Here is an 18621-nt window from a genome sequence, read left to right as displayed (position 1 = left end):
CATACTTTCAGTGACTGATACACTTGGAAAAAAAGAAAAAACAGTGTATATAAATTTATAAATTTCTGTAGATTTGACTGTTAGAAATTAAAGGTTTACATGTAGTCAGGATATGCTCTCAAAGATGAATGTGAGCTTTTCTTTTAATCTGGTGGAATGATCATGCAACGTGAAGTTTCAGTGATTCTTAGGTTCAATTCCAACCAAATGTCCAAAACATTCATCTTCAGACAAAATAAAACTACTTCCTTGTTTGTAGGTGGCGTGTAAGATCCATTAACATTTCAGTTTGTCATAAATTTGGCCACATTAACTTGAATTCAATTTGAAGGAGTTGTGGTTAGAGCACTAGCTGACAAGTAGCAGCATCATGCTGAGGGGTTGTTGTAGAGGCAAAGGGAATGTAATATGAAGATAGAAAACTACCTCAAGTTTCTTGATCGTTGCCTCTGAAGTTGACAGAACAATAAAACCATACATTGCACAAATTGTTTGCCTGCGACTATGAAGGGGACAAAATAACCAATTCTTTTTAGGTGCATCTAACTGAATGCAGAAAAACAACATATACAAACTTGAATCTTGCTGCTCAAACAATTAAAGTCATGTATTTTATTATTACTTCACATAACAGCTCAAATTACCAATCAAAACTGTTTTGATAGTTATGCTAATGGTTTTAATTACAAAGCTAAACCTCTGACCAGAAATGCATGTATTAAGAAGAAGGAAACAAACTCGGTAGCTAAAACACTAAGAATTTTATCAAACGTCATGTTTAGTACGCATTAGAATATATTTTTGATCTAATTCAGACAGGTTTTTCTAAACACTTGACCACCTGAGAAAAAGCTTCGACGATAAGAGGCTATTGTGCTTACAGGCTGATACCACTACACAAGATAATAAGGCAAGAGGTCGACAACGGAGGAACAAAGTCTAAACCTATTAAGAGTTTAAGACACAGTGGCAACATGGAAGAAGAAAGGAAGATGGGTCACGGGACGGCAACAGTTACTGTTTGTTGCCAGAGGATCCCTGCAAACGATGATGCTCTCTTAGCCTATGAAAGAAGAGAGAATACCAACTTTTAATTGAATTTGTAAAACTTTTTTCACCTGTATTGCAAGTAGTTTTGGTTTCAAGTAGTACTAACCTGACAGCATTAATCCTTATGAATCCAGAGGCGTCACAAGGGTCGTAGTCTCCTTGCACATCCATGCTGAAGAGAAAATGAGTAGAAAAAGACATGAGACAATGCTTTTAAGCTATGTTCAATTTGTAAGCAATTTTTTTTATAGAAATGAATGACATTCCTGTGTCATAAAACAAATAGTTAGAAATCCCCATATCATGATCATATTGGAAATACAAAATTAGAATCAATAATAATCATACTAGTAGTCATCAAAATGCATCTTACTGACTAAACAAACATGAATATAACTCCTTAAAGTGAATATACAAAGGGAATTGAGAACAAACATTGTGCAAGACTCAAATCCAAGTTTTCGTGAATAAGAGAAAGTTTTAAATACCTTATCTAATGTTCAAGGAAAATAAACTTTATAGGTAAAGCAAGTAAAGATGGTAAAATGCTGTGTTTGACTTTCAGAGTCAGATCTTGGATTTGGGAACTCTCTCCTTTCAACATTTAGTTGGTGGTCAGACAACCTGTTGGCGATGGCAGCTGATGTGCTCAGTTACCAAGCAAACCCAGGGCCATTTCCAAGTCTGCTTTCCAACATCAGCCTTCATCCATTTGATTTTTCCAGCTTGGAATCGTACACTTCCAAGTATGACCACAATTAGTGAATGACAAGTAAAATAGCCAAAGGGAAATAAATTCGACTAAAATGTTCAGAGATATGTGGTCTCTTCAGTTTTTTTGAAAAAAAAAAAAGTTCCTATTGATTTCCTCTAAATGCACCTGTTTGGCACTGTTTGTCCTGAATGATGGAGAATCAATACAGCAAAATGAAAACATGTTCATGTACACAAGTGCTCCAAAAAAAAAAAAAAAAAAATAACTCCATTAAAAAGAATTTAAAAACCTCAAACAATCGAATCGTCTCATCTGTAAGCCACTAGTCGTGTAGATTTTGTAATCTGATGTTTGTCTTCCACTTTCCCAAAGGAAAAAGTAGTGAATATATAACTTATGCAGGGGTCTAATGTTAAGACCGCTCTTTGTATAGACACCTCAGCGAGCGTCTTGCAAAGAGTGCCGTGTAATTACAGCAGTTTCTACCTGCAGTGTTTAATACACTCTCTTACTGAGTCCTCTCCTCCCTGAGACACCCCCACGTCCCGGCGTACAGCTTGCACTCATTCTTTAAAAGGACTTAGCAAAAGAGGAAATTGCCAACAAATGATAGGATAAACATTATAAAAAGAAAGGACGACAACTAAATCATCAACTCTCAATACAAGGCTCCCTACCCGGCACCTGAGGGCCATTATGAGCGAGTGGCTACAAAGAATACGCCACTTTGTGTGTGTATGTGTGTGTGGAAGTGTGTGATTGTGTTTTCCTTTAAGAAACCCTGCAGTCTAATTGAGAATAAAGCCGGCCAGGAGCGAGGAGGGTGACATTTCTATCTCAGACGGGTGCGGTGACGGGCTGTATTACCACTGCGTTAATGACGCCGTTTACTGTTGCCTGTGGAGAGCCAACAGGATGTCGGAGGGGGTTTCATGCCTAATCTGGTCCCTCTGCATGTGCATGTGTGTGTGAGTGTGTGTACACTTTCACTTTAGATTTTGTGAAAGTGTGCTCTGCTTTCAGGTGAGTCAAAGCCAGGTACAAGCATATGTTATTGACAATAACGCACACCCTTGATGACTTGAGTTTTTAATAGTGCTCCATAAATTTGCAAACTGACTTATATGCCTAGAGAGCATAGGGCAAATGTGTTGTCATTTCTTAATTTAATAAATAATGACAGAAAAGTAATTACATTTTCTAAAACATCTGAAGCACACCTGATGCAGCGAATGAAACCACTGATTGGTTTTATCGGGCGTTCCTGAAACTACCACTGGTTTGGAAATTTGGGCTCTTAAGAAGTCAGCGCAGCGAGATGAATAACATTAAGACTGCCGCAGTCGTAGAAAGAGGTTTTCATGTTGAATTTCTATAAAGTCCTTATAACAACAGTTCCTGTGTAACATGTTTATTGCAAAAACATTTATTTTTGTCCCAATGTAGCTAATTTGAAGTGAAGAAGAACAAAATCAAAAAACATCATGAAAATGTAAAAACTCTCTAAGGAGTGTTCAGGAATGTGATAAACAGGAATTTAAGAGTTTTACTGCAGGGACTTTCAAGAAATGTCTGGATAGTGCAACATCCAGACTATCCATGTTATATGCTTTTTATAACATGGTATTTTATTGGTTACATATGCTTTTTAATAGTTTTATTGTATTCTTTAGTTTTGGAACGCATTCATATGGTTTGACTGATGAATAAAGAGGCCACATACCAAAATTGTTCACTTATATTTGATCATGATAATGCCGACCAAGCCATAAAGAAACAGGTACTGCTTTAGTTATGCATATATCTGGGTAATCCTATCAACAAAACTATCATTGTCATTACCTCTGTGCACACTTTCCAGGATAGTAAAAGTACTCCTGTCTGTCGTCAGTCTCAAAGCCAAGGTTTTACTGGAACTGTTTTCCTCCCCACTGTTGCCGCATGCTTGCTTAAAGACAACAGCTGCAAACACAGCAACTTAGTGCAATCAGCTACTTACTTAGATAACGTTTACCAAATCGCATTTGATAATTTACTATCCTTAACTGTATTCTATAATATTTCGGAGTGAATTGAACTGTAAATAAACAGATCTAAATTGTATTAAAATGAACTGAACTGATTCAAACTACATTTGGATACCGTCCAATTAGATTGCGTGTATTTGGGTTTGGTTTGGACCATTTTGTCTGTGCCTTGAGATGACCCTTGTTCTACATTGGCACAATCGACATGCTGCCTTTTGGCTTTAGTGAACAAATATGATACAAAGTTGTGTTGTTCCAGCTCAAGATGAAGATAAAGACTGACTCTAATTTATCTAAAGAGAGATGTGTTTTCCTGAAACCAAAATATTCTTCTCACAAGCTGCATGTAACAGATCGAAAAGAGCTGAGCACAGTCTCAGTTTATCTCCTTTCTTCTGGAAAAGTGACTAACTCTCTGTAAGTGATAAATTACTGGGCCTTTCTTTCAGTTTATAGAGCTGTGCTTCTCACTGTGGGAGCCATATTTTCGTCCCCTTTTCTCTGACCTGCTTAACTACCATGACACCCAGCTACTTTTCTCCTAAAAGCCGAGCAAAATCACCTCTCTCCTCTAGCTGAAAACACCATTAGCTCTCTGACTCTAGGGTACAACTGAAGTGTGTGTGACTTAAGTGGAGATGGAGAGCCATATGGAGAGTTTTTCCTTTGGTCAGTGCTGAGCCTGCCCAGAGGGCATCAAGGGTCAGTCGCCTGAACAAACCCACTGTTACCACAGCTAAGAGGGCATGGTGGGGGGCAACGGAGGGGTTTGGAGAGGGAGCTGCCCTGCAGGCTATGAGCGCTACATTTCTCTGATGTCTTTGTGAGGCAGGGTCAGTTTAGCATGCTGATGTTGGGGGTCATCAGAGAACTTGAGTGGTGAACATGTGGAATAGCCGCACTGTGCCCAGAACAGCCACACAAGCAACATCTGTCAGGTTAGGATAAATGAACGCCTTCATTAAAGCTGTTTTCCAGCCACACACACACGCATGCACGCACACACACACACACTGTGTTTTTTTACCTGACCAACTCCTCGTTGTACAGCGACTTGGGCGACTCTCGTCCCAGGACGTAAACCTGACCCTTGAAGACAGACAGCTGGACCTTGCCCTCAACGTTTTCCTGAGACTTGGCTATGCAGTGTCGCACAAAGTCACATTCTGGACTGTACCAGAAGCCTGCGATGGAGACACAGCAGTGAGGGAAGTTGTTGCAAAAGGTTGATGTTTCTGATTTTAGTCAACGCCAACAAGCACAGAAAATAAAGCCGTTTTTGTAAGTATTAGGAATCACACAGGGAACATGGGCTAAATTATTAACAAGGCTGCAACTGACAACTATTTTAGTTATCAATTAATCTGTTGTCGATTATTATGATCGTTGATCGATTAACTGGATAGCAACAAATAGCACATTCTGCAGATTTTTCATTTAAGCCTCTTTTATACAAGATCAAAAATACATTAAAAATGCAAATAAATAATTAAATACATTTTTTTAACATAAGAATGTAAAATAATTAGTGCCTAAAATGCAACAACAACATTCCTTTAGTGAATGCCTGATCATTTGTAGTAAAGGATGCATCTGAATCTGAAAGATATTAACATAAAACTGTGGAAAAACTCAACTCTTTCTGCTTGACTTAACATACTGTGTAGGACTGATCTGTTGGCTATTTTTTACAATTAATAAATGGATAGCAAAAGATGATTAATGGAAGTTTTTTTTTTTTTTTTTTTACAGAATTTGATCCAGGTTGAAGGTAAAACACTGCCACTTTTGAGTTTTGAGTAGAACATATTTTAAAAAGTTTTTTTTATTCCATTTTAAATGCAAAATGTATATATTTGTGTACAGTTTTGGCTTAATTGCTGCTCTGAATGTGTTGTTTCAGGAATTGGCTTGAGTCAGTGTACTCAAGTTGATCAAATGATTACTAAATTAGTTGGCGATTATTTCAACAATCTATTCATCATGATTAATCCAATTAGTCATCGCAGCCCTAATTACTAATTTGGGCTGTGAGATAAAACATGATACACCAGTGGTAATCAGTGGTCTGAAAAATTCAGGCTTAAAAGCTGTTTCCTTCAGCCCTTCCCCTACTCCAAAGAAACAATTGGGACTTTCCAATAGAAAAATAGAAACATTAACCTAAATCTACAAATATTTTGGGTGTTACTTCAACTTTATTGTGCAGCAGCATGAAGGATATACATAACTGCATAAAGAAGAATGCTGCTCCTTGAAAAACTCCAATTCAAGAAACATGAATTAGCTAAAGCAACATCTTTTATGTGATTCGTCTCCGTCTGTGTCTCTTCATCCCAGGCAAAGTCCACACACTCTTTTCTTCTCCGGCGTTTTGCAGACCTGAACCATCATCAGAGCCCAGGGACAGATGGGCGAGGGACGAGTCTATATATGCTCAGAGGTCAGGCACACCCCGCTCAGCAGGGGTCCTCCTCTCATCAGCACCCGACCTCCACCTCGTCGTCTGGCTATGTTCAAAGGCACAATGAGCTCCGGCTTTGATTTTCTCTGAAAATTAAAGTCCCAGGCAATCTTTATACATTTATACATTGATTTTACTTATGTATCTTGACTTATTTTGATGTAAATGCTTGTTCCGTCAATGTTATGGCTAAATGATTCTCTTTATGCTATAATATATGTTGAGATATGTTAAGATAATGCTTGAAAAGTAATGAATTTTTAATGTAAAGGTAATATAATAAAATAATTAGTTCATATTTTGTCCAATGTACAAACGTATGACATCATATACCTATAAAATCATAACCACACCCCATCATTTATTTCTATATTTTCAATGTACTTAGCACATATCTGGATACCTCATCATAGTCTGGGTAAATAGAGCTGTAAACAGATGCAGAGCAGGTGGATTGTTAACATAAGCTCCTCCACTACCAGCCGTCTGCAATCTGCAATTATTAATGATTTAAACCCACAATGGGTTTAATCTCTGCCCTGTTCCTGAACACAGCACCTCTACGTGTGTGTGCGCGTGTGTGTGTGTCAGCGTTTGTCTCCACGTCTCTAGAGGGGATAACTGGAGCGGCCTAGCAGTCGGTCTGTAATGGCACTGATCCTATTATGTGGATGAAGGTGCAGACGACCTGGGACTCGGCAGAAGGGGGGATTAAGACACCTGAGACAAGAAAAGCTCACAAACATGTGCAAACACACTAACCGCGCAGTGGGTGTGTTTGCATTTGTACATGGCAAGTTTGCCTCTCACATCTGTATGCTAGAAATGAGAACTGGTGCACTGAAGGATGAGCTACTGTAACACTTGACGGACGCTTACCATTGTAGACAAGTTCTGAGAACTTGATGCCGAGTCCCTGTTTGATCCGTCGGACCTCTTTGTCCATGGTAAACGTCTCGATGTCCAGATGGGCTTTAAGCAAGAGCGTGCCTCCAGGAGTTTCGTATATCCCTGACAAAAAGAGAAAAAAATAAATTAATTGCATCAACTGGCAGAAGTTTTTATATTCATCTGAGTTTTTGACACAAAAAAATTACTGAGATTTTACGTGGTAGAAATTTTTTTTTTTGCAAATTCTTCATCAGTTTTGCTACAGATTCTCAATAAAATCTGTACTTTTGAAAAGGACATTCTACCCTATTAATATGCTTTAATCTAAAACTGCCCTTTGTAGCTCCGGTGCTCTAAGTAGTTTTTAAGCACTACTTAGTTCAGCAGCATTGCCTGTATTTATAGGAACTGATCTTTTCATGCACCATGCTGCTGTTTACTGGTGACAGCATGATGCAGCATGATGCTGTCACCACTATATTTCTCCATGGAGATATGTTTTTGGTGATGTGAAGTATTTTCTGCAACACATATTTTGCTTTCAGCCATTTTACACGTCCCCTATAGGTGCTGTGGCAAATTTTAAAGAAGACTTCTCGTGGTTTTCTTTAACCTCTCTGGACCGAACGTAGCGTCGACGATCCAGCCAAATTAACAGGACCGTAATTCCGCTACACTTTCCGCCATCTGAAAAATCCCAACTGTTTCTGAAAGGGGAGACGTTGCACTTTCCAACCAGTCTCGGGTTATGGGCAAATATATTTACTCACAGGACATTTAAAGAAATTGGTACAATTAAAATAAGCAAAAATTTCCATGCGGAGATTTGAAATTTATAAAGGGGTAAAGACAACCTATCTTGTTTTCATTTGAAGCCATACTCTTCCATAAAAAGGCATTAGATACCTTTTTTTTTTTAGCTTCACCCACCTTAAACTTCATCATAACGATCTCTAACAAAATTACACGGTTGGGCAATTGTTAGTACTGCAGCTTTGCAGCAAGACGGTGCTGCTTTCAAGCCAAATCATGGGGCCTCTATCTATGGAGTTGGCTTCCAGAAAACGAAGGAAGAATCAATTCAATTAGGCAATTTCTGAAGGCAATCTGTTGCACTGGACTTTATTTAGGGACATGACAGTAAGGGGGACTGAATACAAATGCATCTACTACTTTTTTTTTATTTATTTTTAAAGAATATTATTAACCTTCTAGTTCACAATTATGCAACTTAGAATGCCCTTAAGTTTCTGACTGCAATGTGATTTAATGTGATAAAAAAAAGGAACTTAGGAAATTATTCTGCCTGTAAGGAGATGCATGTCGGCTCCACTGTCCTGACACTCTTATCGAAGCTTTACCGTCATTATTTCATTCTTCAACAGCCATTTATGGGCCTCGTTCATCTAAGCAAAAGGCATCAAGCAGCTCTATTAGTCATTAGCGATGTGACTGACAGGCCCTCATAGAGCTCACAAATCATGAACAAGCTTGTCCAGGGTAAATGACAGGTTGGGAGGCCCCTGCCAGCCTGGAGTCTGGACCAGGGCCCCGAGTACCCTGCAATTTACCCCCTCCGGACAGGGAGGGGTGGGGGGTGACAGGAGAAAAGATGAGGTACATGACAGGGGAAATGAAGCTGTCGTTTAAATGTCAGCTAAAACAAAAAGAGGGCAGAGGGAATACAGAAAGGCAGACTTGACAATGGAGACAAAAGAGAAATCTATGACCTCTACTTCTAAGAAGGATAAAATCTGGAGAAAGTGAGCGCCGTTCACTCATCAAATGCACCGTTCCTAACATATTCTGCAAATTTGACACAAAGTTGGGTTTCTTGTAAGAATCCAAATCTTCAGAAGTAGCGTTTTGTTCCAATGCCCACAAAGGTTCCTCATCAGATTAGAGAAATGACTGGTGCAACAAGTAAACAAAACCAGCTTAGCAAAACTACTAATTGTTTAAAGCTTTAAAAGATCCCCATTTGAGCTGTAATGCTTTGGTGACTAGGCCACAGAGAGGACGCCGGGACGTTTCCGCTGTCCCCAATCAGATAAGTTAAAACTGCCCTCAAACACAACTCAGATTAAGTGCTGCCAAAAAGAGCTAGCTTAAGTGATTGCAGCCCATAATTGGACACTGTCCGGTTAAGCTTCTACAGTGGCGCTTTAGTCGGGCTTAAGGAGACGCGACCCTCTGTGGTTTCAGAGGTTTTAGTCTTTTATACGGCGGCTGCAGGTATGCTAACCACGATGCATGGCTTCAGGGCAGGATTGAATTCTTCCTCAGCTGATCCCATCTGAGCAAAACACAAGTTTAAACAGGCAGGACATACAGTTCTCTGCAAAAAAAAAATCGCTTAAAGTTTTTCCACATTTGTCAAGTTACAGCCAGAAGAATCAGTGTATTTTATTCAGGCTGTATATGAGAGACCAACATAGTTGTGCATAACAGTAAAGCGTGAGGAAAATGGTCCTTGGTTTCCATTTTTTAAGGATATTTTAAAGTAGTAGCATGTGTTTGTTACCAGCCTCCTCTAACTTATGGCCCTAAATAAAAATTGTTTGCAATCAAATCATCCTGAAGTAAAATAAGCTGGTGCGCAGTTTTAATCTCAAGTTGATCTGTGAAGATTTCGGAGGTTTTGAAGGAAAAAAACAGCAACAAGCAACACAGTACATACGACAGTTTGGGTTCTACAATGATATCCGGAGGGCTGAACATTTTATATCAAATGTGATGTTGAATATATTACCCGAAATATAAAAGTACAAAGTACCAAAAGATGGCCATCCAACAAAAATGATAGGCCAGACAAGACACACATTAACCAGTCTGATTCACAGCTTATTTTGGAGAATCTGTTGTCCGATTATTTGAACATTCTGTCCATATGAAGAACAGAAACTGAGAAGTGGTTCTCAGTCTGGCTCAGCTCCAGGAAATCTGGAAAAAACAACTGTGTCTCTACATGCAGATCATGGTAGAGACATACAAAAGCCTCGTAGACGCTATTATAGTCAAAGGTGGTTCTACAAAGTACTGACTGAATGCAAATGATTCAGATCTGTATTTGTATGCAACTCAGAATCCCTCCTTTTTCTCTCAATTCCCAATAACAACTTTGCTTTGCTGTATTGCATAACAAGCAAGCAAATGCATGAGGTTTTCTGGTTGCAAAATGACAAATGGTGGAAAGTTTCAAGGTTTCTTAATACTTTAATAAACAAAACTGTAAATAAAACGATCAAATATTTCAAGCAAGAAAAGTTTTCTGTGTCGACGTGTTTGACACGATGCCGCATGCTTATCAGGAGACGAAGAAGTCGTCTCCGTCTGCTTCTGAGGCCCTCATCGGAGCACAAGTCAGAGGTTTGACAACACCGTGACAGCTCGTTCGGCACACAGGTTGTCGAATGTTTTGCAGCACAGTGACAAGATTCCTGACAAACCATTTGAGTCCCATCCGCCTCTCTGACCCTGCACAAATAAATATGACCCAAACACAAATAAGTATGACATGTCCCCCTTTCAGTCCCTCCCATCATCTATTGTGCTCACACAACCTGCCACTCCAGAAGAGGCCAACCTATGCGCTCGATGGTAGTTATTCAACCACTTGGGCACCTTGTGCTCCACCTCTTCCTATTGCTCGCAAAGAGGAAACAGCTTTGATCTTTTGTTCAGCCGACGGGGAGAAAAGTGGGTTTCCCATTTTCCAATTTCTACCTGCCACGTTGTGCCGCGGTCACACTCGGCCGGCCAGTCAATTTGCCAATCACAGCGCATTGCGAGGTGGGGGGAGAGAGGAGCCCGTGTGTGTCCTCGTGGGCGCATCTTTGCAAAGTCAGGACTGCACACTGGCCTTGTATAACGGCTGCGCCGACACATGTAGAGACCCGACAAAGGAGCTTTAAGAGTTGATGGTTAATACCGCAGATAAACATTGTGGGCAAATAGGCAATCAACTGCGTATTTACGTGTATCCAGTGGAGCATCGACAACAACATCCTCTTCTCAGTGTACTGTATGCAGTTTTTTGTAGCGTACAGACGACTGGAAATCACTACGACACCTTAATTCCTGGTGAACGAGAGGAAAAGATGTCCCCTGAGGAGTTTGTCATTCAGCCCGATTTTATGGAAGCAGCAGAGCGAGACGTTTAAAGCACTCATGTAAAATAACTGCAAAGTGCATGAAAGCCTGTAGATGTAGACAAGGAATACTGACAAAAAATAAAATAAAATACTAGCAGTCCTGAACACTTACTGGCACCTAAGGTAAAGACGGGTAAAAAGCCACATTGAAAAGAAAAAAAATATATGAAAATCACCAGTTCTGTTAATAATTTATACTTTTTGCAAACAGGAGAGCACTTAGTGTTAGCTTATATTATTTCACAAGTTTGGGGGATACAAAATTTGCACAATCTCTGTAGTCCTGGGTCCTCTGTTAAGCTCTCTTTTCTTCAGCTCAAATCACAGGCTTTCTACAATATTTACATCTGAAGACTGAGTTGTCCAAAACAGAACGCCGACTTAATGTCTGGTCGATTATTTCAGATTATTCTGGTTCAAGTCCCCACAAGGCAAGGCGACTTTATCTACATAGCACCTTTCAGCCACAGACAACTCAAAATGCTTGTACAAAAACAGTTAAAAACAACATACAAAAAAAGATTTAAAGAAAAAATATTATATATTTTACTAGCAGAATCTAAGGAATTCTTCCTGAAAATGTCCTGGTAATTTAATGTGTTTCCAAGGACTTTCAGAAGAAAAACAGACTCAGCATCACAGATCCTCCATTGTGCTTTTGCACACATTCTTCTGTTGTTTTTAGTACAAGTAAAAAATTATAAACAAATAAGAACATACATTTATTTTATTGTTGTTAGGGATGACATTAAAAATGACTTCATGCACTTGAATTAATAGCTATTTTTTTCAAAAATGGTTAGTGCATAAAAGGTTGACACTGCACTCAAAAGATTAATAAGGATTTTTGTACAACTTATTACATGAGTGAAGTGAAGTGAAGTGACGGATGCTCTTTTAGAGAAACTGCCTATTTACAAAAGTGCAACCTGTTACATTTACCTTATCTTATTCATCTGGATTTTTAGGGTCATCTTACTCTTTTTACAAACATTTCCAGATTGGCTTCTTTTTTGTTTAATAAGGAATAGCATAGCTGAATCTTTTGTGTGTTTTCAAGAACTTGAAGTTAGACCTTGGATTGTATTTGCTTACAAAACCTGTTAAAGAACAAATTGTTTATATGTTAATCTCCAAAAAATGACACAGGATGTACTTTCTTTTGCCATGACTGCGCCAGAATGTGTAAAATTAGCAGATGCAGTAAGAATGGAATGGAAAAAAAAGACTAAACAAATCCAGATTTGAAAGATTTACCTCGTGACTTCATGCCGATGAAACGATTCTCTACGATATCAATGCGGCCCACTCCGTGTTTTCCTCTGAGAGAAAAGAGCAGGACACAATTATACACACCTTCCAGATCCAATTTGGTGAACCTAATGGAGAAATAAACTGCATTTCTCACTCACTACTTCTTGTTACTTGTTGGTAAAAAAAAAAAAAAAAAAAAAAAAATCTGTCAGATGAACCACCTTAATTTATAGCATCAACCTCTGAACCAAGTTCAAATGGATGCATATGTTGAAGGTAAAGCACATTTTAACTGTTTCTACACTTAATACATCTGAAACCTAATGTTCATAACCTACGCAGTGCTTAAAATATAACAGGTATTTTTTGTACCTAAATTTTCTGAAAATCAATTTCTAGTAAAATGTGCTGAAAGGAATAATGTGCATAAATAAAAATGCATAATCTTGGATATTTTATCGGACTACATCAAAGCGGTTTAAAATTACAGATCTATATATTATATGATTTAACATTAGAGTTTGGTCCGGCGACTCACCACAAGTTATGTAATCATAGAATTAATGCCAGTAGCAAAATAATTATAATAATAATAGTGAAGAAATCCAGAATTATTACTTTTAATACACAAAAGCGCTTACCCTATCTCATTGAGGTATGAGAAAATATCCAGCGGCGTTTCTTTGGATTTCCCTTCCTTCACATGCATCACCCTGACAGGAACTCCTACAGAAACAGGTTTTCACCGGCAGATAATTGACATAAGCAGGTCATTCAAAGCGAAAACTACAGTATATTTAGGTTTGAATTTGATTTATATCCTTATCAAAAAGTTGCAGAATCAAAACTTTCTCCATAAAATGCACATCCTTTAAAACTTACATGCTTTCTAAAACATAAAATATAACAGATTCACCGCCAACATTTGGTTAAACAAAAAGAGAGGGATGCTTTTATCCATTGAAGCAAATAAAAAAAAATAGGGAATGAAATTGAAGCTAATATATTTATTTAATCAGACCAAAAAATGACAAACAGAGGATAGATTATCCTGAAGATGTTTTTCTTTTTTTTTTTTTGTCTCAGAGAGATTACTGAATACCATCTAAAACTCAAAGCCTTTACATATGCAACGGTGAGAAAGGCTAATAAATTCAAAAGCTCTCCTCATTTGAAAGCTGTGAAATTGTGGACCAGCCTCTACCTAATTCAATTACACAGCTTTGTTACCCATCCTCTGTTTAGCGCTGAGATTTTTGTCTCTTTTTCCACAGCGTGTGCAGAAGACGCAACCGTCTGCAGATCCATCATCCTCCTGCCATCAAACAGAATCTCACACAAATTCTTCCATAAAAAACAAAAACAAAACACTGAAGTTTACTCCACACACACTTCCTCTACAAAGCCACTTAAACCAAGTGCACATCAATCACTGTCACCGGCCTACTTATTCACGGCCCTCATTGAGCAGCAGGGGCCAAAGGTGGAGGTGGGGAAACAAACAGACGCGTGAAAAGAGTTTAAAGTCTAAACAAAGCAGAAATCTATGCTCTCCATGCCTAGATTAATGTTTCGGGTTTTTTGGGGGGTTTTTTATTTCCAACTAAGCTTTCCTGGAATCAAAGTTTTAGACTTCGCTGACGGAATCAAAGAATGGATGGACAGTAGCTTTTAGGCCTACAGGTGAGCATCTTATGCTTGACCAGTGCTTTCTCGATGTTTTATCCAAATCTTGTGCTTTACTCCTTCAGATATCCAACAATCTGATAAACATCTCCAATAAATCAGCTGAACGTGGGAGTTTGGGGGCCGGCCTTTCATCCCTCCGCTCTCATTTTCCTCGCTCGGCTCAGGTTGGCCCGTCCGTCGTTCCCTTTAGCTGCTTTATTTTCAGTTTTTGCACCCTTAACAGTGCAGACAATGGGAGCAAAGACACAGTTGTAGGAAAAATTACAGCTTTACATTTTTCCTCTCTGTCTCTTTTTCGTCCACACTACTTCGGCATGACAGGAGGGAGGCATGAATTTAATTTTTCTCCTTAAAAAAAAGAGTAATGGGGAATGGAGCGTTTGACGGAGGGGGGGGGGAGCAAAAGGTTCCTGTTGTTATATATTCTTTTTTAATCAGTGAGAAAACTTTGGTGAGAAAGGCAGCGATGAAAAGGTGGGAGGGGGGGGAATGAAACGAAACATTCTTTTGCTGATCTTGTGCTCAGAGGGAGGAGTGGGCTCGGGCCTTTGTGTGGACAACTAAAACAGCTTTTGTCATAGCGCGCTCAATAAAAGGGCCGGAGAATATGTGTGAAAATGGAGAGCAGGGCCGCTAGGAACCCGCGAAACCAGTCAAGGCTTTACTGGTGCATCAACGTTTTACAAAAGCACACCTCACCTCCAGCTGAACGGTCACAGTCCGGCCCGTTGTTAACTTTTTTCTGCGGGAAGCTGGTAAAGGGAGACACATTGACACAGCAGCCTGGCATTTCCTTAGCTTCAGCGATTAGCACATTTTCTCACCATAACTCTCCGGCAAACTTTTGAACTTCCATAAAATTTGGATTACGGCTCGTAAAGCTGTCCATCAAGCCTCACGGGATCTGAAGAGCCGATTGATGTTCTTGCACTTCTGCCACCCCGGGGATGAAGGAACATCTGTGTCACTCGCCCCCAGGCCTGGATGTGTCTTGCCATTTTCGCTCTGCACAAACATGTGACACTTTCCTGTGTTCAGGCCGGGGCCCTGCGGCCAGCGTCTCTTATGATCGTTTCTCCGGGCCCTCTGGACTCAGAGTATAAACTGGAGTTAATGCTTCCGGCTTGCGGATTGGGCCCCGGGGCCAAATGGGGCTGTTTTAGGCCAAGTGATGGTGTAAGGGGTTAAGGATAAGTCTGGGTGGCCCCAAGTGGAAATAAAGTGCAGGGGGGTCAACTTTAAAGTGACAGTTATGACCATCTCCACTTTAACATCACAGAATGCCAAGATGAAGTGTTTCCTTCCTCACTTTGTTTCTCTGTTCTTGATTTTCTACAGGCAGGACATGATCTGTTGATATCTGACATATTCTGTCCTGCCTCTTGTTGTCACACTGGTTCTGTTTATTGATCTGACAGTAATCGGGTCTATCTGGTTTATTTGATTTGCTTCTACCTCACAAACCCACCAGATCGTTTAGTTCTTCTAAAGGCTCTTGTATTAGAATTAAAATATGGAATGAGCCTCCATATTTTAATGCTTGATACCATTTCAACTGCAATTTTTTTTAAAATATTGTTTTAGTTCAATTTAGACTTATAATCACACCTTATTTATATTTAATCACAAATGGGAGATAATTTATGTTTCATCCTCTTTTATTTTTTGCATGGTTTTTGAATTTCAAGTATATGTTAAATTATTTATGGCTCTTATGTTTCTTTATAACGAATATGTTTTGGTGTTTTTACAATTTATATGATAATTTTAATCTATTTATTGGTTAATTAATCATACCTTTATCTACTCATTTTATCATTTCTTAGTGTAGATTTGTTTTTACCAACTGTAAAATTGGGATTTTATGTTACATTTGAGTATTTTAAAAGTGCTCTATGAATACAATCGTATTGGCTGAATGATTGATGATGAAAATAAATAATGTCTTTATTTCGAAATGGTTATTTCTGATGCTAGATGTTTCCAACTCTACATCTGGGTGTTTTTTTTTATTTTTATTTTTTTAAGTTGAGATGTAAAAAAAAAAAAAAAAAAAAAAAAAAACCTGATTTTTTGGGAAGTCAGCAGGTGGGACACTGATAAACATACAAACCGTTTTTAAACTCTATCTCCAGAACATCGGGGACATTTGGAGAATCCTCTGGGTTTTTGGTCATCAGGTAGAGGTCGGCTGGAGCATGGCTCTGAAGAACAAACAGAACCACAACTTTTACGATCTTCATTCCCCCTGATTAGTAACACAGAGATTCTTGTCAGGACGACAGCACAGCGACTGAAGTAGGAGGAGAAAACGGACAGGAAGTAAAGCAACTGAGAGAACAATGCGTGAAAAAGGTACCATCCTGAAAACAACATCAAGAGCACAGGGGAGACAAAAGTGCAATTTTTATCCTCTGTTTGGTTTCATTTTCTCCGGGAAGCCCTTCTCTGCAGGGGGAAGGAGAGGAAAAGTGAAACGAAGAGTGGGATAGCTGTCGACGCATCTTCCAGTTTTCCAGCTCTGATTTTCTGAGTGACGTTTCTCCTCGGATTCATTTTCAGGAGATTCTTCCTAAATGGGCATCACACGACAACAAACATCTAAAAACCAAATCCCACAGAAGGCGATTGTGGTTGACAGACATTTGTCGGGTTTTTTTTGTTTTTTGTTTTTTCCAGTTGGCTGCTAAGTGATTTCAGTGAGTCGCGGTTTGGACCTAAAGGAGCACGGTGGTGTGACGATTCCACCCGGCTGATGTGCTCCTGCGACAATTACACCGCATTAGGACAAGACGATGGTCAATGTCTCCTGAGCTGAGGCAAATTGCAGGGGGGGTTGGGAGGAGGAAGCTATGCAAAATAACTGCTGGGTGCATTTAAATGGAAAGCTTTACCAGACTCGAAATGATCATACAATAACTAATCGGCATCCGCTCGGCGCCTGTCAGCGAGGGGAAAACGAGCAGCGCAATCACTTTCCTTCCTTTTAACTAAACACAAAAATTGAGAGAGAAGGCGAGCGTCTCCCTCTCCTTTATTTTCTGCTTCAGTGCCCTGAAAGATGCCAAATGAGAGTTTGCAGGAGAGGGACAAAATGACTACTCTAAAAAGCCTTTTGATGCTCCCTCTTTAAGGGAGGGTGGAATAAATACTTTTGGGGGGCTTTTTCAACCTTCAGATACAAAGCGCTGTTGGTTGAAACAATATGCTTGAGCAAAAATAAATACATAAACAAAGACAAGAAAAGCTCTTTATTTTCAGCTTAAATCAGATGGGGTTTTTTTTAATTCAACATTTTAATGCATCTTTGTCAAATTTCTGATGCACATAAATTAAATGAAGCCTAGGAAAGCCCACAAAAAACCCCAAAAAAAAACCCAGCTAAGATTACATTTTTGATGTACACACACTACAATGTGTGAAAACTCATCCGTGTTCCGGCAGCAAGAGTTTAAACTTCCTGAAAGCAACGCAAAGAAAAGAACCTAAGCCAATAGGGTTGTTTCTAGTGAGCAGGAGATCAATGCATTTCAATTCAAACCCCCTGCAGGTGGACCTGTCCCAAAGCCGTGGCCCTGAAAGAGAGGCAAAGGTAAAGATGGAGAAGGCGGGGGGCCAGGGGTATTGGTGGGAAATGGGGCGTGAAGCGCACCGTCATGTAGCGCTGAGTAGCTCCTTTGGCTGCCTTTGCCTTGGCGATATTGTTGTGCTAAATGTGGCCCCATACAGCAAGAGAATAAAAAAAAAAAGAAAAAAAGAAGGCTGACGCATGAACTTAAAGCAAGTAAATTTCTATTTTTCCACTTATTAGTTGCCTCATTGGGTTTCAATCAAAGCCAAAAGGGCCCCGAAGGAGGCAGAGGTAGGAGTAGGAGTGGAAAGCGGGGAAGAGGGGCATCTTCGGTGCACCAGATTGGAAGTGATGCTTAAATCACCATGTCTCAAGTCGGCGCGTCTTATCAAAATGCAAACACAGCAATCTGAGCCGAGAATAAAACAATACACATGTAATCTGCAGGAGACGGGATTTCTATTCTCTAGCACATACGATGTGTCCGTCAGTTTTAATGAAGACAGCGGCGGAGGCCGAGTTGGACGCGGAGATCTCTTCACAGGTCAAGCCCATCAGGCCTGAGGGCAGCGAGGGCACACGGCAAGCTCTGACCTCTCTGCTTCAAAGCACACATTCACATGTAGACACACACACACACACGCACCCCTACACACACACACACACACACACACACACACACACACACACACACACACACACACACAAGCTCATTTCCTACCCCCACAGGCTCTGCGCTGACCATCCATCTTACCAGAAGGCCGCATGACCAGCAGCAAACAAGTTTTCATTTCCTCTCAGTGAGA

The 18621-nt window shown here is 39.7% G+C and overlaps 1 protein-coding gene across 2 annotated transcripts in view; it reads right to left on the bottom strand.

Annotated features, from left to right (window-relative positions):
- Positions 1-597: 597 nt before the first annotated feature.
- ass1 (argininosuccinate synthase 1) overlaps positions 598-18621 on the bottom strand; it is a 28633-nt gene continuing 10609 nt past the window's right edge. For both annotated transcript variants that reach the window (XM_088010932.1, XM_014986405.2), the window contains exons 9-15: positions 16358-16448; positions 13197-13281; positions 12559-12623; positions 7136-7267; positions 4820-4976; positions 1157-1222; positions 598-1063 (exon numbers count right to left, since the gene is read on the bottom strand). In XM_088010932.1, coding sequence (XP_087867058.1) covers positions 1015-1063; positions 1157-1222; positions 4820-4976; positions 7136-7267; positions 12559-12623; positions 13197-13281; positions 16358-16448 — 645 coding nt within the window. In that variant the 3' untranslated portion in view covers positions 598-1014. The remainder of the gene's footprint in view (positions 1064-1156; positions 1223-4819; positions 4977-7135; positions 7268-12558; positions 12624-13196; positions 13282-16357; positions 16449-18621) is intronic.

This window comes from Poecilia mexicana, unplaced genomic scaffold (assembly GCF_051168715.1).
Source record: "Poecilia mexicana isolate PSO_F unplaced genomic scaffold, ASM5116871v1 scaffold_12, whole genome shotgun sequence".
Lineage (NCBI taxonomy): Eukaryota > Metazoa > Chordata > Actinopteri > Cyprinodontiformes > Poeciliidae > Poecilia > Poecilia mexicana.
This window is presented reverse-complemented; position numbering and strand designations above follow the sequence as displayed.